Raw genomic sequence first — 24,852 nt, 5'->3', positions numbered from 1 at the left:
TTCCGTACAAATGAACACGAAAATATTAATTGATGTGGAAGTGGGCGAAGAATCTTGCGGAACTTAGAGGTGTAGATAAAATAGCTTTCGGGATTAGAGCGATTCGCTGTTTTTGTTATATTCCGGAAAATCGTTGAATTGAGAAGTTTATAACCAAGTTACCTGGGTTGTAAGCCATTGAAAATGGTTTCGAAACCAATTTACTTTGAACATTGACCTAGGAAATTTATAACTCAGTGTCACTGCGAAGTTAGAAATAAACGGCTACTTCAGTGAATCAACAAGCGTGAGCCATTTGCAACGTTTGCGAGCTGAACTATACAAACGGAATAGACAACGCTGAAAGAAAACAGCCTTCACTGTGCTGAACATTCCTGTAGCCTACACCCTGCCATTTTGTTAAACGACTATAAATAGGTGCAAGTTTAATCGCCGAGTAGGGTTTCACGCAAGCGATAAAGAAATTGTGAAGTGGTTAACAAAGATATTTTCCGAGCTAGCCTGTTCTGACATTTATGGCGACAAGTGCAAAACTTTATTGAGAGGATCTTCTCAAAGGAAATTCAAAATTGTATTGAAGAGACAGGGAAAATATCAACTACAGTGAAATAACAGGTAATTTTCAATGGCCTTATTAGTGAACTTTTCAAGCAAATGAACAATAGACGACCAGTTAAGCTGCTTCAATACAAATTTGTCATTGTTTGGAAAGGGAATACAAATTGAACGTGCTCGTAAACTTTCTCTCTAAAGAAAACAAACAACTGAGGGATTGCCGTCTGTTTTGCGTGTCCTACAAAGCTTTCGTTCTGAACATGAAATTATGTTTTTAAGAAGACCTAGTACCTGTAATTAATATTCGACTTGAACTCGAAATGAAGTAGAAAAATTTTAGCGAGTAATTGCGCTGAAATTTGCAATTTGTGTTTTATCTTCAAGTTCTTTTTGGTGCAAGGGACTCTTCGAGTTGCGCGAAAAACTATATTCTCGCAATGCTTCTCTACAACAAGGTGAAACTTGGAAAAGTCTCGGAAAATTGCTCAGGAAAACCGTGACAAATGTGCTGTGGGTACCAGTACTCAAGGGTACACGGGGGGGAGGGGGAGGAGTTTATTGAAACAGCAATGGACTAGCATCCCATCCAGGGGGGAGTAGTATAACTTCTAGCCACTTCATGTCGTGGTAAATAGATATAAGCACCGGTTTTATATATGGTCTACTACAATTGATGCTAATTTTCTTCAATTTACCAATGTGAATGCTTCGCTTGTCACCGACTAAAAATGTGAGAGTTTGTTGGCTAAAGTAACTCGAAGTTGGAAGCTCTGGAATTACTCTTCTACAAAAAACGTTCAACCCTAAATCAAATCATTCGACTGCAATGCCGATCATTCTATCTTGGAACGTTTAAGTTCAAAAGCAACACATAAGGAGCAAATCATCTTCAGTCATCGGAATTTCACCACTCACCTTGGGACAATATCCCCACCATTCTTTAAGATCTCAATGCCTTCAACTTCTCTAAACAACTGAAATTTTATTGACTGTCTGAACAACATTCTGAAAACTTGTATTGCCGGATTTCCTCCATTCTGTTATACCATGTACACAACCCTTCTCTAAGAATTCTGTATTCTCTCAACATCCATAGAAACCTTACAATGACTGGAGACTGACTAGAAAACTGTCGGTTACTTCAGTCTCCAGACTTAAATGTACATTATTTTTCTGTCCTTTTATTTATATAATTACTCTTGTAAAATTGTAAATGTATTAGTAAATACAGTTACTGTTGTTGCTGTTGTTCACGGTAGCAATCCTCTCCCCGAAAACCGCGGGCCGCGCATGCGTTTTGGCTATAAGTATCCTAAAAGGCGCTAGCTGAGTTTTGCAATTTCTCACGAGAGCAGAGAGCTTTCCTTTAATTACGTTTCATCATTTGATCATAGCTTATCTTTTCTTTGCAGCGTTGTGAGACCATATTTCTTTGTTCATTTTAAAAATCACTGTAATTTGTGTAGTGACCCCAGATGCCTGTCGACATTGCTTCTCAATCGATCCACTACATAAACGGTGGTAATACTACACAACGAGCGGTATAATTATGCCAGGTTCAATTTGACAACTACACCACGGTTGAAAAATTATAGTGAGAAGCGCGGTGGCCTACTGGCGCGGCCTACTGGCCGCCTGGCGCGTTGAGCCCAAGTTTGAGAGATCTGGGTTTGAGAAATAGCCGGAGTTATTGTGTTATGTTCTTGCGCAAGACACTTCCCTCATAAAGTGGCTCTCTCTGTCCAAGACTCTAGGTTGATACCAGCGAATTGTAAAAACAACCAAGAAAAAGGTCAACTTGACTAAACTCCTTTACCCATAAAGGAGCTTTACAAAAAAGAAACACTTCTGACGTTTCATGCCATACAGAAAGCGGAAGAAGATCCAATATTGTGAGATTCCCAATCTTAACCATCAATATGTGGTCATTTGGTTTTTGATTATTTCTAAGAACTTCTTTGGTGTTTTTCTACCCTAGTAACCCGCCATTTGGAAGCTTTCCGATTTAAAGGTAATTTCGCACTTTCTAAAAACGGAAAAACCATTTATCGCGAAATAACCTCTTTGAACTAACCATCGATGAAGACCAGGACAAAAAATCTTCCATCCTCCACGGGAAAATCCTTGATTCCACGCAAAATAATCTCCTTCGCAACCGAAATCATCAAACACAAAACTATGAATTTAACCCGTAACAAAGCAAACATATCAGACAAAATAAGTTGGGTGATATACATTTTAAAGACTATGCATTCCTGATATTATAGAATGCGAGTATAACAAAACTAGAACGCAAATAAGAAATCGAGTCAAAACTAATTTTTTATGACTAGCAGCATTTCGGTCAAGTTGCTAAAATTATGGCGATTTAGTGACAATGGCAACACCTTGACGTTAAAGTTAGTGCAATAAAAGCCATCGTCATGTTTGTTGGGGCTTCGGTTCGCTTGCGTCAACCCCTGCGTAACTTCCCAGCGTGTTTACGACCAAAACAAACGGAGTGAAAATTCGAGAACTGGCACGTAGGCCCAATGAAATAAGCCGAGATCTTCTCTACACCTGTATTATGAAATAAAAACCAGCTGATAAATATTAGTTCGACTGCTCAACGAGTGGTTGATATCCTTCACAGAACATTGAATGCGGGGAATTTTTATTTAAATGGACGAAAATGTCAAATTGTTTACCAAAGTTGATTTTTATTATTTTAATCACCGCAGGAGTAGCGACTTTTCGCTCTTCCGGAAGAAACCACGAAGATTAAAAAGTGTTCGTCAAAAAACACTACACTCTTTTATTAAGTTCTTAATTCGCTTTAATCACGTACTTGGGTTCTCCCGTTCCGCTTTGCAAAACTTAAGTAAATTCGTCTGTCGTTCTACGGGCGTCATAACCTACAAACGTGCCTTTTAAAGCAAACTCTTAGCTTTTGTAATGATTAAAAGCAGGAGGCAGTTATTGCTAATAGGAAATTATTGCTAAATTATCGAAAATATAGAGCAACGTGATAGAAGAAAGAGAAGTCTTAAAATGGTTAAAACGCAGTAATGTTATTACATTTCCATATCACTGCAATACTTTGATGAAATTTCGTCACTTTATTGATTGTTATCAATGTCAATATCCGAAATTTCCCAATTCTGAATTGGTCTTCAACAATGGTCCTTAATCCTACAAAATGCATTTCCCAATACAACAGCACGTTTTCCGACATTTTGGGATTTAATGGAGAGGTGTGAATTACAGGAAAGCATAAAATTAAAATGAGTGCTCACCTCGCTCGTTGTAAACAAGACGTATTTGCATAAACTGGTGTTTTTCACTTGCAGGTTTGGAAACAGCTTTTTCTAATTCAGATATTCTTAAAAAAGAACAGTTTCTATATACCACCATAAATAAGATTGGGTTGAAAAAATCTCGGGCTACCAGCTGAGACACCCGTTTCCAATTTAAGCTAATATGTAAGTCAAAATTTAAAATGACATCTCAAACAATATGTTTGCAAATAATGTCAGTTAAGGCTCGATCTGTTCGCTATGACATTGAATTCGCTTCAGGGGAATATAATCACAAACAAAATCTTAAATCCAAGCGAATCAAAACAAGGCTTAAAATAAAAAATATCAACAAGAAGATGCTTGCTAGTGCTACCAATGAGCGCCATAAAAACCCACTTGCATTCACAGTTACAGATAACTCGGCGGTTCTGGACATGAACATTTACGAACTAAGAATAATCGCCTTTTTTCGTCAGAAACAAAACCAAAATAACAATTCTTAAGATTAAAAAATCTCTAAATCATTGTTCAATCGCGAGTATTATTAAAACAGTTAATAAAAACTCGTTAATTTTCTTGTCACGTATAACGGAAGAAATTTTCGACCTTCTACTTTCCCAAGACGTACTCTTATGAAAAGCAAAAGTCTGACCTTATAGAAATTAAGCTTAAATGTACGATTGCTTAAAGTACAAAATTGCCCTCGACAGTTGCCAAGAAAGAAATTTGCAATACTTGACGTCAAATAATTCAATACAAAATACTACCATAGACGTTTGAGTCTTGAAAGTTCACAGGTAAGGCGAGAAAAATTTTCTGCCCGATCGTACGTAACAATGAGTCGATGACAGAGAAAGGAAAGAAGCTACCGGACTTTTCACAAGAGTCGTTTGCGCTAGATAATGTACCTATAGGGAATCTACCAATACAAGACGGGCTTCACGCGCTGTTCATCTTCGAGAGTGTTACTTATCATCTCACTGTCAAATATGGCTCTCTCTTGTAGGGCTGTGTTTCGCAGAACCGTTCCTATGAGACTTTACCGGCGTAAAATTGCCACTAAACATCTGGTTCAGGTGGCAACAGCCAATCACAGGCGGCCGTTCGCGGTCACTCGACTCCGCTTGCATAATCCGGTCAAATATAATACAAACACCGGTAGAAGTATAGCGAGGGGTTTGAAAAAGAGAGAATAGAAAACACATTAACAGACCGGCAGGACTGCCGTACTACGTTTCGGTCTAATAACTATCCACCCTCGCGAGGCTTGGAAGAAATGAGCGGCAAATTTGAGCGGGAAAAAGCCGCCGCGCGCCAGCCGAAACCGCGGCAACGGCTTCGGCCGGAAAGAATGAAGCGTTTTAATGGTTTTATTTTTTCTCCCTCTCTCGAAAGAACAGTCGAAGGATGATTGGCAGCCAGCTGGCGGTCTCTAAGCACGTGGGTCGTGCAGTGACCTCTCAGTGTCACCTGTGTGTTTAATAAATCAACCCTATCGCTTCGAACGCCGGTGACACCTGTCTGCGAATATACCGCGTACAGATCAAAGCTTGCATCTGATTGGCTAAGGCCGAACGTCTCCAAAGCGACCATTTTGGACTCTTGCAAGCAGGTTGTTTCACAATCAACAGGTTGTTTTTTCTCTTGGGAAGGTAGCTTCGACCGTATATTTTCCAAACGCCATCTCTTTTTCTCACTCAAATTACTGTTATTTCAAAATGTCACAACAAAATAAAAGTCAAACTCAAGCGGAAAATCATGTATGGTGTAATAGCGAGGTGCGACACGGTCCCCAGACATCCGCCGGATCAACAAAACTCCCTGCCAACAAATTAGCATTATTAGATTTACATTAGCTTGGCACTTGGAGCGGAAAGGCGAATACAACTCTAATTGGTGCTGTCCGTGGGGACTTCTAGAGATTGAGATGGTAACACAGATAGCGAACTTTAATCTTGCGCTCGGCAGACATTACCAACAGAATCAGCGTAAATGATCCGGGAAACAGTCATAAACAAATTCCTCGTTGACTTTTAGTTCTATTTTGGGGTATCTAAGAAACCGGGGCCTAATTACCCTGCCTAGCTCATCGGCCTCCGCCCCTTCCTAACTTCCCACGGTAACTTCATTATTGGAAATCCGAATCGAACTTATCTTTGCTTATTTCACCGCCGACGCGCTTGTTCCGCTTGTTTGCCCCAAATTTTTCGACAGGCCTCTTGCCTGATGCAAGTAAGAAGCGGGTAAATTTGGAATTTCGTGAAGGCGAGTCACCAAGCTAAGGGACTACTCCGAAAAAAAAAACCTTTCGAGTGTGTCTTTCTTATTCAAAACAGTCCAAAATTAGATGCTAATATTCGCATGTTGTGACAATTCGCTAACAATCCCTTAGTGTTGTAAATCATTACTGATGCGTCGTTCTATTGTTCCAAGCACGTGGCATGAATTCGAAACAAACTGGACAAAACTCATCTCGCTACTTCCACATTTAACGCGAAAACGCACGCACGGGATCGCGCGTACGAGGCAGACGTTGAGGAATTCGCAAACCGTGAAGGTAACTCGCAAACCCTCACGGACGATACCACGGTAATTTTCACTTGATTCCTGTGTTTTGATTATATTCGTGCCTCCGGCCGACACTTGGCGCGCAAACCCCATTTAAAAACACATAAGCAAACCGACTAAGGAGCCGTGGAACTAACCAATCACAAAGGTGCGCGGCGAATCGGGGGCGGAGCAACGAGCGGGTTTTGCTTCCCATCATTGGTTCTTTTGTGTTAGCGTGAGGTGACGTGTCACGGCGTCACAGAGAAACCAACGCAAATTCAAGTTGGACGTAAATTAAAAATAGAAATTGCCACGATCAGTTAAAGCTTGTCCACTCGCTGATAACGTGTCAAGCGCAACAGAACTCGAACTCCTACCGACCGTGAGATAGAAATATCGTGCACCTGTGGCTTCGACGACTCGTGTTTCGAACTGAAACCAACTGACTGGCTCGAACCACTGAACTTTGTCCGCGCTTGGTAGAATAGAGTATTTTAATTTTCCTTCTCGTACGAGTCACTGAAACGCGTTTGTAATGATGGTTTTCCAAGGAAGCGAGCTCAATTCGCCAAGCCCGCCGCCTCAAGTTCCCACTGTAGACGAGCCCGAGGAAGAACCCAAGAAATCGCTTCAGCACGTCAAACGCCCCATGAACGCGTTCATGGTTTGGAGCCAGATCGAGCGCAGAAAAATGGCAGAAGAGCACCCCGATATGCACAACGCCGAGATCAGCAAGCGCCTCGGAAAGCGCTGGAAACTGCTGTCGGAGAGCGAGAAGAGACCGTTCGTAGAGGAATCGGAGCGACTTCGCATTAGACACATGCAGGCTTATCCAGATTACAAATACCGTCCACGCAAGAAGAAGCAGCCTAGTAAGCAGAAGAACAACGCTGGTGGACAGGAGGGGAAAACTTCATCCTCTACGGAAGGACACTCGAGAAAGAACCTCCCCGAGGCAGTGGGTACGAAGCGTGAGGCACTGCCCGGCGCGCACGCATTTCCTGGACTGGGTTCTTCCAAGAAACACGCTAGTTCTCTGGGAGAGCAGCCAGCGTTTAAGAAACAACGCCGCGACTTCGTTTCGCCAATCACCCCGCCGCCGAACGTGCCCGATGCGATCGGAACAACACCAGAGGATCCCATTGATCAGCTATCCTTGTACGACGACTTCGAACAGGCGTTCAAACAGGATCAGCAGGTCCCTGTGAGCGTGAATCACAGCCAACAGATTCCGAACTCGTGGCCAAGCTTAGAATTTGGCAACGTGAACTTCAACGGCTTGCCTGTCTCGCCATTACTTGATCTGAACGGAGCAAATGGCGGCCAATTTGATTTTCCCGATCTCTACACTCCGCCAGAGGTTTCAGAGCTTATTCAAAGCCAGTGGCTTGAGAACTCTCTAGGGCATTTGTAGCTGATTGCAATTTTCGCCGTTCAAGTATTAACTGGTGGAAGGACACTGCTTTTGACTTGTGGAATTTCCACTTCATGCGATTTTTATAAACACTGAGACATTTCCAGGATCTTGTTTGGACCTTCGACTTTTCTAACCGCTATGGACACGCTTTTCTGTGTATATTTTTTTCGACCGAAGAAGTTTATTTCGTTTTTTTGTATCGACGGATGTATTCTCGTTTTAGAGAGCTTTTATTACGATAATTGTACAAAAAAAGGATTCTAAATAATTTAATAGTTCCCCGAAGTGTTGTATTTTTACTAAATTTCTCTCTTTCCTCGGCCTGAGGAGCGTGTTTTAAAGTGAATTGAAATTGAAGAAGAGAAAATTATAATACCATTATTATGAAAATTTAAACTCCGTGTGTTTATTCTTCTCACGCGCGCGCGCTAAACACGCATGGCAACCTCGCGCACAACTGTTTAAAAAACCGAGTTGCGAAAGCCAAATAACTGTAATCTTTACTGAGACGTCAATGACTGTTTCGCGTTTTCGCCTTCAATAGAAAATTCATGACTGCCGCAAAAATTGCAACACGGTGTTTAGTTAGCTGCTAGCGTTCTACGCATCGTTGAGCAAACTGAATTTTTTATGACGGTGGAATAGAACTTGCGGCGGGTAGTTTGAGTTAGGTTACTTGTATTCTAAGGGGGGAAGAGAAAAACAAATTAATACTATATTATGCCAACGTGGTATTATTGCGCCGATGAAAATCGAGAGTTTTCGACGAGGAAAGATAGCGCGTCAGTTGTCATTTTGGGCGGGGTAGGACGCTAGTGCATCTGTTTTTTGACTGCATATTTTAAACGGAGCTTTCCAAGGCATTTAAATTTGAATCAGAGTTGATTAGCTGGTCAGGATAATCCGCCTTAAACGTATTCTACGGATGGGAGTTCACGAGGTTGAATAAACGGTTTAGAGAGCGCGCGATTTCGTTTCCTAAAATGATACTTGATCTGTTGAAGGAAGCTTTGGGTTTTTCCCTGCTAAAACGTGTCCACTTAGCGCCGCCATAAATATTTTATGTGATCGTAATGGACCATGGAGGCTAGGTGCAGATCACGAGGTTTGATTTCAAATAAAAAAACAACAATCTCATCAAAACTAACAGCTCGCGCGCAAGCACAGCCAGCGTGCAGAACACGCAAGCGTATTTCAACACAGCCGCCTGCACAAAATAATAAAAAAACCCAACACGAGGTAGTGTTTACCTATTTTCAAATACAAAATTATGCCTCGTGCGTATTTCCTCCAGCGGATATTGACGTATTCAACTGCTAATTTGCAGCCATTTGGAGCGAAAAAAAGAAAAGATCTCGTGGGGACACGAATTAGCGTGTGTTTGCAGTGGACGCGAAACTCCGCTTTTCAAATGTTGGCTTTCGCAAGAGCGGCCATACAGCAAGGCACGCGTCAGAACGTGCCTCTTTGTTCTCCGACCAATCAGAGAGCCGCTTTCAGACAATCGTCAACAATAACAAAACAATGGCTGGCGCGTGCGGTCAAAATTCCACCCGTCGATTGGTTGATCCGCGCTGATCGCACATGCCGATTGTAAATTGCAATGTCGCGGGGTTTTCCTGTTTACAAATGCGCCACTTTGCACGCTACCTGAAGTGACTATTATTTGCTGTTATGACCGATTCCAGCAACTTCGTTCTAAAACGTATAGGAACGTACGATCTGACTGGAAATCGGCTGGGCAAGGGCAACTTCGCCTACGTCGAGTTAGCCACGAATCGCATCACCAAAACCAAGGTTTGTCCATGGATTGCCTTTTGATTTCAAAGCCAGCGACATATGATTGTTCAGTGGCTTAATTACAACTATTGTTACGCACTGTGGGTGTGGAGATTGGGCATTATTCAATGGTTTAATTACTCGGGGTGCGTTGTTTTATTATTGAGTATTTTTTGTTTTTCCGCCGATTTAACTCAGCTTGGTAATAATAAATCTGTCTCCTAGGTAGCGATGAAAGTCATAGACACACGTAAAATCAAAGATGAATACGTCAGGAAAAACATCCTACGCGAAGCGCTGCTCCTGAAGAAAGTCAATCACCCCAACATTGTCCGATTGTACGAAACCCTCAAACAGCACTCTATTTACTGCATCGTGATGGAATATGTTCCCGGAGGCGAGTTACTGAGCTATTTGCGTCGGCAGAATGACTCGAAATTGAGCGAATCACAGGCCAGGCCGATCATGAGACAGCTCATTTCCGCGTTGTACCACATGCATCAAAGTGGAATCGTTCATCGGTAAGAACAAAATTGCTTCGAAATAAAGAGCTAAATTTAGATGCATACGGTCTACACCGCGTGGGTTATTTTTCTACATTATAATAATCAGCGGTTGAGGTTGCTAAGAGATTTAAAACAAACCTAAAAGCGCTTGTACAATTTTACTACAAGAAGAGAGAAAGACTTTGTAAACTTGCACAAAAAGTTGCACCTTTAAGCTAGCACCACGTTTTTTTTTTTCTTTATTTTTACATTTTGTAGTTTTATTTTTATGATAATTTGCGGTCAAAGTCGCTTGGAGATCAAAGACAAACGAAAAAAATGCCCCTTTTGAAAGAGAGTGAGAAGAAATCTCTTCTTTGTCTGACAGTAAACATTCCACTTCGAATTTTGGACGCTAGTTCACAAGACAAATTTTACAGCCGGGCAAAGCTAAAATCGCTTGCGCAATTATGAAGGTATAAAATGTGCCGGAGAAGATGTCAAAAGTACGGAATTCACTTTGAACGTAACAAGAACTTAATTTTCCCTGGTGACGTATTTTCAATGCCTGTTTCCCTCGCCATTAGCACTCGGAAAAGCACAGAATAGCTGCATTTATTTTGTGTCATATCACACTCTCTGCTTTTGTTGCGTTATTTGCTCCCCTCTGAATACATTGCGGTAATTAATTACATAGCTTACGGCTGTTTCTGAGCGACTGAATAAATTACCGTCTCCAGGATGTTTGAGAGGCACAGTAATCTGCGATAAATGTTGAAGGAAGCTTATTCCCTCGTTCTTTAGACTTAATATCAGCCTGATTTTGATCTTGATCTCCTTCACGAACAAAAAGTAAAAATTAACGACTGAAAGAACGGAACGGAAACCTCGGCTAAGCCTTTCACACTTAGAAGAAATATTACAGTTCTGTATATTTCAGCGATTACAAAAGTTTTCAAACAATAACATTAAAAGCGGTTCTTTCCTGCTCTGTTTTCCCATTGCGGAAATAAAGGAAAAACTCAAAGTGTATTTCAAGACACAACAATCGATGTATTCACAACTGTACATGATGACTTCCGAAACTTTTAGACGCAAGCTCTTCAAATTCTCGCGTCGACTTTGATCATTATTTAGCCAGCTGCCGTTCGCTTTTCATCCTTCTTTTATGATGGCAAAATGTATTCATCTTTGAAGGCTTAAATCTCCCTGCTTCTTGTTATTTTGTCTGACAATTGGGAGATAAAATTAATGACTCTGTTAATGCCTAAATTTAAGAAGCCATCTGGCCGCCCATCTCCAACTGAGTCATAAATAATTGACAAAATTTTTTCCAAGTGAAAAATTAAAAAAACACTTAACGAAAGCAACAAGTGTGTAGAATTATCACGCTTGTTTTGAAACACGGCTAGCCATTCTTTTAATTCAGAACACGTCGTATCTGAAAAAATACTCCGATCGAAGGCTTGTGGCACTAAATTCTGAGTTCATCAGCGCGTTCGGAAGCGAAAACTCGAGAACCAAAATAACGACTGATAAAAACCGTCAACAGAAAAAAATGCATATATTCATGTAATCAAAAAAACTACACAAACGAGAAAATTTCTCAATTGTTTTCGTGCAAGCAAACAGCGGCAAAAGAATTTACTGTTGTACGAAGAGAAAAGAGTTACTGTAGTTGAAGCGAACAATAACTAACTCGTTGAGAAACTGTGTTTAGTAACATCTTAAAAAGAGACGTACGAACGGAACTGTGTTTATACCAAGTAAATTGTGAATTATTCATATCCGAAACTGAGCCTTTTATTATCAGTTGATATATTAGAGACCACAGCTGTCAATCACTTTTAACATGTGTCAATCAAACAGCCTTCTCTTAGCCTGACACACCCAACTCAAACAGCTTGAGCCACACCTTAACACGAATTTACAAGAACTGTGCAGCTTGTGGCATGCGTTATTCGTCTGGAAAAAATATGAAGTTCTTAAAGACTCGTGAAGAGATATTTGCCAAAAATAAATTGTTCAAGAAGCTGCTAGTGACATATAGGAAGCATGTCATGTTAGTTAAAGAGTAATGGCAGGGGAACTGCCCAAAAAAACTGAATATGTCTTAGGATGTCTCGATTTCGTGAACCAAAGTTTTTTATTTTTTAAGCGCACGGATTAAATTAAATTCGCTGCCTTTGAGTTCGAGGAATATGGATTCTAGAGTTTTGTTTCGGAAAGCATTGCATGATTTTTATTTGTGAGGTCTATTATAGATTTTATAGATTTATAACTTAGTACATGATTGCCTTTTTCATATATGTGTGCAAATTAAGTGATAATTTATGTTTGTTAATTTTATTTATTTATTTCTTTATTTTAATTTTTCATTTATTTTAGCAGGACCCCGTTGATAACAGTGCAACTTTACTAGAGGGGTTATCCTGTAAAAATATTCGTTTATTATATTAATATTATTATTATTAATAGAATACAGATCAGAGAACTGGGAAGGATTTTGCAATCCACTGTACAGCGCTTAAGATAGCTCAGCTGTGAAATTTATGGCGCATCTTTCAGCATGTATCAACCTCTGTATTTCATGTTTAACTGCTAAGCACTTGCACAATTTTAGACAGAACTTTTTCCATCTCACAATTTCTGAAATATAAGGGTTTGCTTAACATGTCAGGAGGCGCAGTAGCCTCATGGTTAGTACACTCCCCTCCGGACTGAGCGGTCCAGGTTTGCGCCTTGGCCAGGGACCTTGTGTTGTGTTCTTAGGTAAGACACTACTCTCACAGTGCCTTTCTCCACCCACGTGTACAAATGGATACTGGCGAACTTAATGCTGAGGAAACCCTGCAATGAATTAGCATCCAAGCCAGAGGGGACTAGAAATACTCCTAGCCACTCCATGCAACAGAAACTGGAGATAAATGCCAGCCTGATGGGCCACTTAGCTTTTACGCAAACTTTACCTTAACATAATATGAAAACCTTTCACTGCCACGTTCAAAACATTTATTCTTGTAAACATTTGTCATACATACCATATAGTCTTCATTATGTGACTTTGCCAGCACATTTTGACAATATCAAACAGTTGATGATTGTTGTTATTCTCATTTCTTTTCTGCTTGGTAACTTATTGATATTGCAATGAGAAATTAACTGCTGATCGATGGAAATTCAAAATTTAACAATATCAAGGACAATAATTATAACTTTGTTACATACATACGCTATTTTGAACTCTCAGGGGAAACAAAAAATAGTTTGAAATAGCCGATAGTAATGACTGAAGGGCTGATCCAAGGAAATGGTTTTGAGTTCAAAATAATGGGGAATTTGAAATAACCGAGTTTGAATTAGCCGGGTCCAACTGTATTATATTTGATTTTTTCCCCCAAATTTATAAATAAATATATAAATATATTCCCACCCCCCACCTTTGCATAGCATGTTAGTCCATTGCAGGGTTTACCCCAGAATTTAATTTGCTGGTACCCATTTAAACACCTGGTTGGAGAGGACTGTGAGAGTTTTAGTGTTTGAGTGTGAACACAACACAATGAACCTCAAGCCAGAGCTCAAAACTGAAATGCATGATCTAGAGTCAGCAATTGCTAACCACTAAGCCACTTTGTCTGCCACTACAAATTACATGCTTATAAGTTACTGTCTGTAACAGTTTGTATGATAATGAATAATTATAATCCCCTCCAACTCAATAGAGTTATAATTACAATTAAAAATGTAATAATATTTGTATTTGAATTGAGAAAATAAAGATGTTGTTGGTATTGTCATTATTGTTATAACTGCATGTATCAATAACCTGCATCACCAAATGTAAGATTAACTGATTGATTGACTAACTGACTGACTGACTGACTGACTGACTGACTGACTGACTGATTGACTGATTGACTGACTGATTGATTGACTGACTGACTGCCTGGATGATTGACTGATTGATTGATTGATCGATCAATCGATCGATCAATTGATTGATCGATCAATTGATTGATTGATTGATTGATTGATTGATTGATTGATTGATTGACGAAGCTTATAACAAATTCTGCATTCATCTTTTCAGAGACCTCAAAATGGAAAATATTCTTCTTGATGAGAGTAAAAAGAACATCAAGATAGTGGGTAAGAAAATGAATAGACAACATTGACAGAATTACACATTTGATTTAATTTGCATATGTTTAAAATATCCCTGTAATGAGACCTTCTCTTTGCTGCGGGGGAAAGCCACAACATCTAAATTTTCCTCCTGCCTAAGCTGCTTCAGTTAAAAAGTGTTTTACTTGCGTAAACTGTAGAAAAAGTACTCCTCTCTAGGTTTTATTTAAAAAGCCAAACTTCAGATTCCTCCACAATCTCTTAGTTATACTTCTCAAACTCATTAACAATTCATCAAGTCAAAACAAAGAAATTACAACTGTGAAGTTAAGGTCAGGTTTGGATACCCAGTCTTCAATAAGCATAGATTTTGACGATTCTACTTCTCTGTTTTCTCCTTGGTTTTTGTTTTGATTTAGAAGATATATCAAACACTCAAGACAGTGTTTCACTGACTATCCAAACACCTCAAATTTTGTCAAAAATACTCCCCTGTGCATCGTATTTTTCACTCTCTTCTCAGCGTTTGGATATTCCTATGAAACACTGTCTCTCACATTTGATACATTACTTCTAAGTGACGTTTATGACTCAAATTATGCTTGACTCCAAAAGAGAAAGGATAACTATAAAAAAGGTTAAATTAATACTCTCCTGATGTATGTTCTCATTCCTTGTCACTGACCTTTTCTATCACTGTAATTTGTCTCCTCCATTCCTTGCAGACTTTGGTCTCAGTAACATCTGTCGCGGTGATGACCTCCTCAGGACCCAGTGCGGCTCCCCAGAGTATGCTGCCCCAGAACTGTTCAGGCGTGGCTGCCGATATGGGACAGAAGTTGATTTATGGAGTCTGTGAGTATTTGTAGATAGACAAAACATTAATCAAAACTCCAGTGACAGATACCCAGGGTGAAGGAAGAGGTATATTTGATAAGAGAGTGATGGCAATCCACAAGTTTTTTCCCCTGTGATTGTGGTCAATTTCTTATTGAATTATCCAGCTACTATTGAATCCAATTATTGGAGAGTGCTATTGTCTATGAAGGGTGGGTGAGTTGTTTGGTTCAAATGATTACCTACTAGGATATAACTCTTACCTGCAGCTTGAATTTGTAAATAGAAAATTCCATCCATGGATTTTTCTTATTTTGCTGAACCCTTTCACATCCTTTTCAAATTAGGCCCCTACCCTATCCCCACCCTAAACAGGCTCAAGACAAATATTTACAAACAAACAAAAACCCATAACCCATTTTTTACAGGATTAACAATAAGCTGTGTCGACTCCAGAAATTCTGTTCCTGTATCTATATCTCATTAACCAAGCACAAGGGCTGTTCTGGGAGAATATGAGCTTGAGGTCTTGACAGACTATAGACAGAGCACAGTGAGGCCAGTACAAAAAAGACCAAGAACCGATATTCTCCTAGTACGATCTTAAGCAAGCCTGGTTAATAAGTGATTTATTACACAACTGAAAATGTTTAGAAAAAAAATGAAGGTCATAGGCTGGAAAACATCATAAACTTCAAGCGTGCAATTTTGACAAGGAGCTGGCTACGTGTATAGTCACCTTTGATGCTGAACAAAACAGAAGGGAAAGTAAGTTCCGTTTGTGTAAAAGCAAGTTCTTTCAGAAACAAAAGCCACAAAACCACCGGAAAATCTGCGAGAGTGATTGTGTGGAGTCATTTGGGGCATTGCCCAGTCGAATACTTAGGGAATATTGGACCAGCAATAAAGCAATCCGATTCCTTCATTTTAGTTATTGGCCCTCTGAACTCACTTAGTTGTGTAATAATTAGTGTGTTTCATGGTTAAAAAGTTATGGATCATTCAAATCTGTGATCTTTTTGAAAGAAAGGAAAACATTACACCTACTTATCAAAAGCTATGGCCATAATTATCTGGCATTTCTCTGGAAAAAGATTTCAACCATGCTTTTTTTTTTCTTCCTAGAGGTGTTATTATGTATGGTATTGTTGTTGGAAGACTACCATTCAGGTAAGAGCAGGGGAGGAAGGGGGGCGGGGGCAATGGTTTGGGAAAATTCCCTTGGTAGGAGCAATTTAACTGAAGAAATTACTATTTGCACATCCTGAATCTGCCCATCCCCCTCACTAAACAATAAATTATGTAGAAAATCTAACTTACAGAGTTCTTGCCTGAAGACAAAAGAGGATTTCGTTTGCCGGCTCGTGTTTTGTTTTAAATGTGGAGCGCACTGAACCTTGAAATGAGTACAAAACACGGATAATTAGGTAACTATTTCAAGCAAAAAGCAAGTAATCGATTAAAAGGAGCAAAATCACCGACAATGCAACTGATTTCACATGGAAGGACTTAGAGACTTACCTAACTATGACAGAGATACCCAATGGAGATCATCCTCTGCAAGGCGTTCCAAAACGTTCGCGGAGGACTGGAAGAAGTTTTGATGACATGCACCTTCCTCCGCTTTTTCCCGCGTAAACGCGCGAAAGGACTGCAAGCTGTCCCCTTTCTTTCAATGTTTTTTGGATATCTTTTCTATACGGCACTGATCTCCCTCGCGTTGTCCAGGGGGTTTATTGACTAGAGGGCAAGGATGACTTTGTTACGATCCTGTGCCGCTTGAAATTGGAAAATTCGGTCGTTGCGATGTTTGAGAAGTTCAATTCAAGGGAGAAGAGAAAATGTCCCAGGCTGTTTGTCAACGGACTGAGGAAAAATAGCAAGAATTGGTACTCTTCTTTTTCGAAAATGAAAGGCGCGATCCGTAAATCTATTGCGATCTTAATCGTGACCTGCTATGTCCTAAGATTAATTTTCTCTGGTCATCTATTGGAGTCTTCTGCGAACACGTTATACACGAAAACACCGCCGAATTTCCATTGGTTTCTCCAGGTTGTCATAATCCACAATCGTTTTCTTATTACTGGTTATTCCTGGGTAACATTCGGCGAAAAGTTTTGTGTTTCTTTCTTGTTACGTCTGTTTGTTTGTTTGTTTGTTGAACGATGCCCGATTCCTTAACATAACATCTCTACCGAAAAGCATGTTAAACATCTCTTAAGCTAATGGCTGTGTCAATTCCAAGCCCGCCCATTCCCCCCCCCCCCCGGGCATTGGACGGGCAATTTTACAGGTTGTCGGTCCAAAGGGCATCTGATCGCAAAGGGCAGCCCGGGGTGGCGCATTTGACAAGTTAGTCAAAAACAAAGAATTATACATCAGAACTTAGTAAAAACGGAAGCCTGTTTTATTAAACATCAAAGAAATCTAGTTTTCATGCTACCCCAAGGGTTGGGCATTTGCGCTGTTCTCACCGTTGGGATTTTTGTATGGACCAGCTCTCCCACGATGAGGCATTTGCCACCTTATGAGAAAAAATTCCAAATGCCTGTCTATTGCCCGGGGGGATGGGCGAGCTTGGAATTGACATAGCCATAAATAAATCGTTGAGACCAGTACCACAGTGTGTCTTTAACAAATTGACCTCAGTTTTTTTATGCGTCTGTCCTCTTATTGGTAATAAATTGCGTCATAACATTGTCAAAGTGGCTGTGGAACCACGAGCCGTGGCCGAGTGGTTCCGCAGTAAACTTTGACAATGTTATGACGCAATTTATCATCAATAAGAGGACAGACGCATGAAAAACTGACGTCAATTTGTTTTTTGCAATAACAAGACCCCAAAATGGTCAAATGCCGGGAATAAATGAGGGGAAAAGACGCCGTAAACTTGCCGTAAACAAAGATAAGTGAATTTTATTCAAAATGACGCGAACATTGTCAATAGCTTTTCTCGCTTTTTGATTGGTTACTTTAAAAAAGTCAATAAAATCTCATTGGTTAAAAAGGTGACAGTTTGACAGTTGAAAGTTGAACTTGAAAGCTTGCATAAATTAAAATTTTATCCGTATGTACTCTTATTGATGATAAAAATGAGCCAATCAGCGCGCGTGAAATTAGCCAGTTATTGTAAAATAAATTCTCAACAGAAGTAGACCACCTTCTAGTAATAACCGCTGATTGATTTTCTTTCCAGAAGTCCTCATTATGGCAGCAGAGGTCGCAGTGACTTAGTGGATCAAACTTCTCGCGGGCTCAGTAGCACCCATAACAAATACTTAGTCCTTCTAACTCCTCGTAAGTGTAACTCGAAATTTTATCTGGCATGCATGTTCCCTTGTTCTGATCATTTGGTAGGTCGATGAGATAATATCTTCAAATGAGAGTTATTTGTAAAATACAGCCGTTCACGCTTGCGGAGGCTATTTCTGCCATTTTAAATTCAATACCACATTTAGCACATAATCTGGGACAAGATAAATGACAGTTCTGTTGTATACTAAAGGATAACCACAAAATTTTGTTTCGCTGATGTGTTAAGTGTTCTGTCAATTTAAACTGCAATGTAAAGTGCTGGGTTGGTTGATTTTGTGGCGAAAACGAAGTAGGATTTTAATTACTGCGGGTGTTTTTTTCTTGTTTTTGTTTTTTGTTTTTGTTTGTTTTTTTGGATAAACTGTAATACAAGGACCACTTGTACAAACAGCAGCGAAGTGAAGCCGGATCTTCGTTTAGCTTCCTTTAATACTTTAACTTACTTTTTCTATTTCGTATATAAGCTCGCGCAATTCCTGCCACGCCCTTTCTACAATAAGCCCTTCTTAACCTTTCAGACGTTTGAGTGTTAAATAACAACCTTCGACATACCACGGTCCCACACCTGTATGCGCTATTGTTCCCTGAAGTCGCTGACTTCGCCTAACTAATCAACAGATTGTCGTGACTTGCTGAGAAAACTGCTGGAGCCCAATCCCCAGATGCGCTTGCCTCTTCTGGATGTGATGGTCCACCCCTGGGTAACTGTCCAAGGGACTGCACCATTGGTTCCGTACAATGAACCACGCAACGACGAGCAACTCTGGGATAAGGTACAGAGCTATGCAGTAAAATTGGATGGAGGTTTAAACAGCCATTATACTGAAGAAAGTCTGAAAGTTGGCTACATTTTGTAACACAAAACTGTTAGAAAAAGAAGCCCTATTTAGTCACAGAGCCCATCATTTCACTGCACCTGCAGAAAGAGTCCTTAACTTAAGTCAAGCACAGCAAAAGAAAACCTGCGCGTGAGGATTGAAATCTGATTGGAGGAATAAACATCATCCAAATTCTGATTGGTTAGAACACGAGCCCGTTATAGCTCTCAGCGGTAGAACACAACCAAAGTAAATTCCTAAAGCCATAAGTGCATAAGTTAATTGGCTTTCTATCATACCCGTACTAGGTTTTGGGGAAAACGTCACAACTCATCAACATCGATAAAGCCAAGATCGCCTTCCACGTCCAACAGAAAAGATACGACGCTATATCAGGAGTCTATAATCTCCTCTTGGATGAGGAACTGAAGAGTTTGTCCCGATCAAACGACAACAGTAGCAGAATACAAGCAACTAGTGGCCAGGAAGGTTCTGTCATTCGGGTGTCGGTTAAATTTACTTCAAGTGATGGAAAGGAAGATGATGTCCAGGGTCCCGAAAGTGAGAGCGCGACCAGCAATGACAGTCAGGACTCCCCTACCGAGCAGGACTGGGAGCAAGCCCCCACGCGGAAACACGTGATAGTCCCCAAACCAAAGTAAGTTGTGTTTTAAAAAGATACGGTAAAATTCATAGCAGCTTTACTGGTGTAAATCCAATGGCACGGATCATAATTACTTTTAGACTTTGTCATCTAATCAACACATATAATCAAAATGATAACAAAATTCTCGAATCTGATTGGTCAGGAACGGGTAAGTCATGCCGGATTAACTTCACAGTACGCTTCAATCAACCACCCTGTAAACAGGACAGTTCCAACTGAATGGGTTCCTTTTCTTATGGAGAAAATTAGGCACGATCTTTCTATTGATCACCAAGTTTATCAGATCGTCATTCCCTACAAATTCTGTTATAAAACTTTATAATCAACTGATAGAAGGAACTGATCTTGTCCAAATCACATAATTTACAGATCTCACTTCAGCTCCGTAGTTGTCTCATTTTGCTAATTGCGACTATGAATACCAACTAAATTTTAACTCTACTCAGTCCTAATGTCCACAAAGATTATAAATAATTCACTTTAGACACCAGAAGCAATCTGGGGCGAGTCTCATCCCGCAGTCACTTGTGGGATCAATAACGGGGACAGTACAGCTCCTCGCCGAGAGTTCCTCGTTTTTTGTTTAGTTCCCAGTAACGCTCTCACAAGCCACTGCCAGACGAGGCTTGTACTAGGTTTCTCCTCGTTCTAAAGTGGCGAATAACGGCATAACCACATTTAACACAGAATTCCATGGTTGTGACCTGCTGTAAATGATACAATACATTCCACGGTTGAAAACACCTCGTGTAATAAATCAACTCAACATAATATGATCATGTATAATCTCTTGATCAACTATTAATTTTTTCCGACTCTCTTCTGCTTTCTTCTTCAGTGAACGCAATGCTTTTGAACAACCGTTGGAGGTAAATGTCGTAGAGTAGACAACTTAGATTTTTTTGCGGTTACATTTGTACTTTCTTCCCAGCTAATCGATACTCCGCTGATGCTGAAAGAGGAAAGAAGCAACAAGCGAGATAGCAACTGTCGGCGTTTGTTTTGTTTTTGTTGGAAGTTGAAGGAGACGGAGGAGTTTGTGGGGAGGTTTGGAGGTTGAAGGAGGTGGAGGGACGTAGGGGATTGTGGAGTGGGTGGGGAGGTGGTAAGAGGTGAGGCGAGATGGAGGGGGGGGGGGTGAAAGGAATTGGGACGGTCTGATTCTAACTATCCAATCAGAAACGGCAAAAGTGTTTAGCTTTGTCACATCATCAGGATATGTTTTATTGGTTACCAACAGCGTCCAAAAAAAACTGCGGGCTCAATCCTGGAAGAAATTCTCTTTCTTGTGTTTATCTTTTTAGCGCTTATCACGCTTATTACACTGAAACAATTTTTATCTTATTTTCCCCAGGCTCTAAGGATCAGAGGACTCAGGATCTGTACCAGAGCAACCCGATCCAACAAGAAACAGCCCCAGGAACAGCCTCATGCCAGAACGCGACCAAACACCGCAATTTCGCAGAGGGCACCTGAGAAAACGCCGCCTTCTCCAAAACGAAATGTGGTTGCCTCTCGCGCCTGGCAAAGGACAGGTAAAACAAGATGCAAGTCGTGTTTCCCGCGTTTTGCACCCAGTTTTGACAGTGAGCTCCAAGGAACGCGAGTCGTGATGTCCCCACGAGTAAGGCAAGATCCGGCACTACTGGCATCTCAGTGGGAAGCGAAAATGAAAGCTTTGGCCTCAGAGAGCGGCGAAGGTAGCGTAGGACATTCCAAGCAGGGTGTCAACACTGGCCCTGATATTGCAGGGGATAATTGCAAGAAGTCGGCAACCGCTGTTGACGTTGACGTTCCAATTGTTAAATCCGACGCGAGCCTCGATCAAGAACCTAACATGGGAAATTGGAAACCCTTGGAATGCACCTACGCTAGAAGTTGTACTTCGACTGGTACCTCTGAGGTGAAACAAACCTCCGCGTCAAATAAACCGGAGGGCAACAAAACTGCGCAGACGCTACAAGAAAACCAAAAGTTTGTTTCCTCTAGAGGCTCAGTTAGATCCCACAAGACTGGGGCTAAAATTTCTCCGTCCTCACTGGCAGCACAATACGTTCACAGAGCCGTGTCGCCTTTGAAGGCGAGTCAGTTTGTTGATCTTGCCGATTACCACAAATATATGCCGCAGCCACCAAAATCGCGCATTGCAACACCGGATGCTCCTTCAAGGCTGGCGGTTAAAGGCAACAAAACCGAAGGAACGGTTGACAGGTAAACTGGTGTATTCTATGTTATTTTTCTTGTCACGGAAAAGGAAAATCGCATTTGATGACCTTTGACCAATCAAGGTGAAGATACTTTCTCTAACCTTAGTTGGGGGTGGCTAGCGCCATTTTTCGCGCTCTTTTGACCAGCTGGACGTTCTTTTTCTTGAAATAAAGAGAAAATTTGCTGTAAAAGACCACGTTCGATATATCAATATTCTAACATGGCTCCGAGGATTTCAGGATAAACTTCTGTAGCTAGTGTTGTTTTCTTTGTATCCAAGTCTCTAATGGGAATTGAAAGACAAAAGAAACTGAAAAAAATTACAGTTTTGACCCGAAAGCCTTGGAGCCATGTTAAAATATTGCTATATCGAACGTGGCCAATTGGTTAGGACAAAAAAGATTAACCCTCTTGGTTTTATAATTAATAAACCAGGTAAACCAACTGCATATTCCTGTTATAGCAACAACGACCCCCGCTAATGACGGGGTGGATAATTTTTTCTGAATGATGATGATGATTAAACTAGCTGCCTCGTCCAACGTCGCCCGCGCGATAGCAAAGAAAATATATAATAATTAACTAGTGAAGAGGGGCGCAGGGAATCTAGGAAGGAAAGGAAACTCTAATAATAAACCGGTTGGGATGACCGTTGTATAATGGTAAGGGTTTTTCCAAAATCAACAAACCAACCGAACGAGATGGCGCTTACCATTTGCAATTCGATTTCTCGTAATTGTTTTGGGCTGATGCGAGACTGGAAACTGGAAAATTTACCAAATGGTAAGGAAATTTCCGCCGTTCCGTTCCGAACGGAAAAATAGGACTACCTCTGAAGGTAGTCTACAATTTCCGAACAGATTTTCCGGAAAATTACTGTTCCATTTGACTTTCAGCCGAGATTTCCGGATTTTTTTGCTAAATGGTAAGCACCCTCTGTCTCCCAATCACTCTTTACGCTAAGAAAAAAAACAAAAGCCTGTAGACGAGGCAGTTCAGGTGGCTGCACTATAAGAGGAGATGAAGAGTAAGCGAGTTTATCCCCTATACGAATCTTATTCCTAAGGTCATCTCTCTTGAGTTATTTTTAGATCACTTCCGGCTTCAGAACTCCCAGGAGAACCTTGAAATAGCCAATCCTGTGAAATGAATTTTGGTGGACAGTTCAGGCGACTTACACGCAATTCCATCCTCCACGAAACGCGCGTGGTAACATTATTAAGTACCAGGTCTAAAAATAACTCGAGAGAGATTACCTTGCGAATAAGACCTATACGAAGGATAAACTCTTTTTCCCTTTCATCCTCTGCTACTGCATTATAAAGGCGCTTGTTCGACTAAAAAAACAAGGTCCGCAATGCGTACTTGTGAGCTTATGCTTAGTTTGATTCTATTCGATTGGAGTGTTGATTTTAAATGTCTGGGAGTTGAATTGCTACAAGTTAGAAGGAAATCACTGGAAAGATAAAGGTGTAGAAATACGTGACTCAAGTGATTAACGAGTTTAACATCATAAGTGACAAATCACTTTTAATTTTGGCGCGAAATTTCAGCGTTAATTTATAATTTCACGTGTGAAATTACAAAATTGCTATGGCAACGTTTAGCGCGAGATGTCTCTACACAATAAAAAAGTCAAAAACCCAAAATTGTACGCGTAATTTGTCACCTATGATATTTAAAGGTAATCAGCTGATATACACGTAAAATTAAGTAATCATTTCACTTGCGTTTTGTCTCATGCTTATTTGCAGTTTCTCTGCTGCATACCAGTCTTTCGTGAAGACCAAGAAACCGCAACACCTCCGCCTGTCGATAATGCAGGCGCAAGAAATTCTTCAGCACGAGTCCAAGTTTTACGCCAAATATGGTAGAAGACTGAGCACTGACGTAAGCACCAATAACGTGAGTAACGCTGACTCGGACAAACAGACCGAAAATCAGGCGTCACGCTTCAGTCACGCAAGCACCGGGACGTCTCCAAAGGCAGTTCAAAGCAGAGCAACAGTGCAACAGCTTAGCATTGCTAAAACGGGTCACGTTAAAGGGGTAGGCTTAAAAAGAGATCAAAGGGAATCGATTGTTTGCGATGTCAAACGTGAGGAAAATATTGAAAAACGAGATTATACGAGTCACGATCAACTACTCGCACCCGCTGTACTCGCACCATATCCCTCGCCTGCACGAAGTTCGCACGACGACAACCCGACCGATGCCGATCTCGATGCGGTTGAAAGTAGACAAAAGGGCCGAAGTTGTATCAACGAAGGAAGCCGAGTAATCGAGGGTCGACTGCAACCGAAGCAGGAAGAATCGCTAAAAAGACAGAAAGAGAAAGAACAAACAGAAAACCACGAGAGAGAAAGAGTCAAGTTTCTCAAAGAACTGGAAGATAAAGAGCGTCAAAAGATTATCACAGAATACCTACACCACGTGTATTCACATCACGGACAAACACAACCTCAGACTGCTTATAAGAAAGGTGAACACGACACACGCCTCTACAAGGTGTCCAAACAGGGGCGTGTCTATTCGATGAACACTCGACCACAAGAGGAACCTAGTCCTGATGTACCCCACTTGATCACAAGCCCCGCGCCCATCTGGCACCAGACTGCTCGGGGTTCGCAGGGAGACAAGAAAATCTCTTTCAGGGCAAAACAAGGGGTTACTGGCACCAATGGGGTACGATTCTTTAACGAGTGGAATAACAGTCTGTTTACAGATTATATTAACAGTTCAGATGGGAAAGCGAAAATGGGGAAAGAAAAGGACAAACTACAGGTAAAAACAATTCTTTTATGTAGGCGACTCT

General features: G+C 40.8%; 2 protein-coding genes and 1 long non-coding RNA gene across 4 annotated transcripts in view; 2 read left to right on the top strand and 1 right to left on the bottom strand.

The window, feature by feature from the left end:
- Positions 1-16,676, bottom strand: part of LOC145463834 (uncharacterized) — a 22,380-nt gene extending 5,704 nt beyond the window's left edge. Inside the window, exons 1-3 of one of the 2 annotated variants that reach the window (XR_014041364.1) lie at positions 16,551-16,676; positions 16,350-16,425; positions 14,878-15,045 (exon numbers count right to left, since the gene is read on the bottom strand). This is a non-coding gene — a long non-coding RNA (uncharacterized LOC145463834). Of the gene's footprint in view, positions 1-14,877; positions 15,046-16,349 lie in introns of both variants that reach the window. The other variant, XR_014041363.1, reaches the window with a different exon arrangement.
- LOC145463831 (transcription factor Sox-11-B-like) lies at positions 6,703-8,162 on the top strand. The gene has a single exon (XM_081447626.1). It carries the CDS (start codon positions 6,919-6,921, stop codon positions 7,795-7,797), a length of 879 nt encoding a protein of 292 aa, XP_081303752.1. The 5' UTR covers positions 6,703-6,918; the 3' UTR covers positions 7,798-8,162.
- The window catches only part of LOC145463828 (uncharacterized), an 18,232-nt gene continuing 1,677 nt past the window's right edge, over positions 8,298-24,852 (top strand). The window contains exons 1-11 of the mRNA XM_081447622.1: positions 8,298-9,597; positions 9,805-10,100; positions 14,158-14,216; positions 14,918-15,047; positions 16,155-16,199; positions 18,226-18,326; positions 18,963-19,117; positions 19,471-19,820; positions 20,668-20,698; positions 21,184-22,040; positions 23,792-24,821. Coding sequence (XP_081303748.1) covers positions 9,475-9,597; positions 9,805-10,100; positions 14,158-14,216; positions 14,918-15,047; positions 16,155-16,199; positions 18,226-18,326; positions 18,963-19,117; positions 19,471-19,820; positions 20,668-20,698; positions 21,184-22,040; positions 23,792-24,821 — 3,177 coding nt within the window. The 5' untranslated portion in view covers positions 8,298-9,474. The remainder of the gene's footprint in view (positions 9,598-9,804; positions 10,101-14,157; positions 14,217-14,917; positions 15,048-16,154; positions 16,200-18,225; positions 18,327-18,962; positions 19,118-19,470; positions 19,821-20,667; positions 20,699-21,183; positions 22,041-23,791; positions 24,822-24,852) is intronic.

The sequence above is a fragment of the Orbicella franksi genome, chromosome 12, assembly GCF_964199315.1.
Source record: "Orbicella franksi chromosome 12, jaOrbFran1.1, whole genome shotgun sequence".
Classification (NCBI taxonomy): Eukaryota; Metazoa; Cnidaria; class Anthozoa; order Scleractinia; family Merulinidae; genus Orbicella; species Orbicella franksi.
The sequence above is the reverse complement of the archived record's forward strand: the minus strand, read 5'-3'. Positions and strand labels throughout refer to the sequence as shown.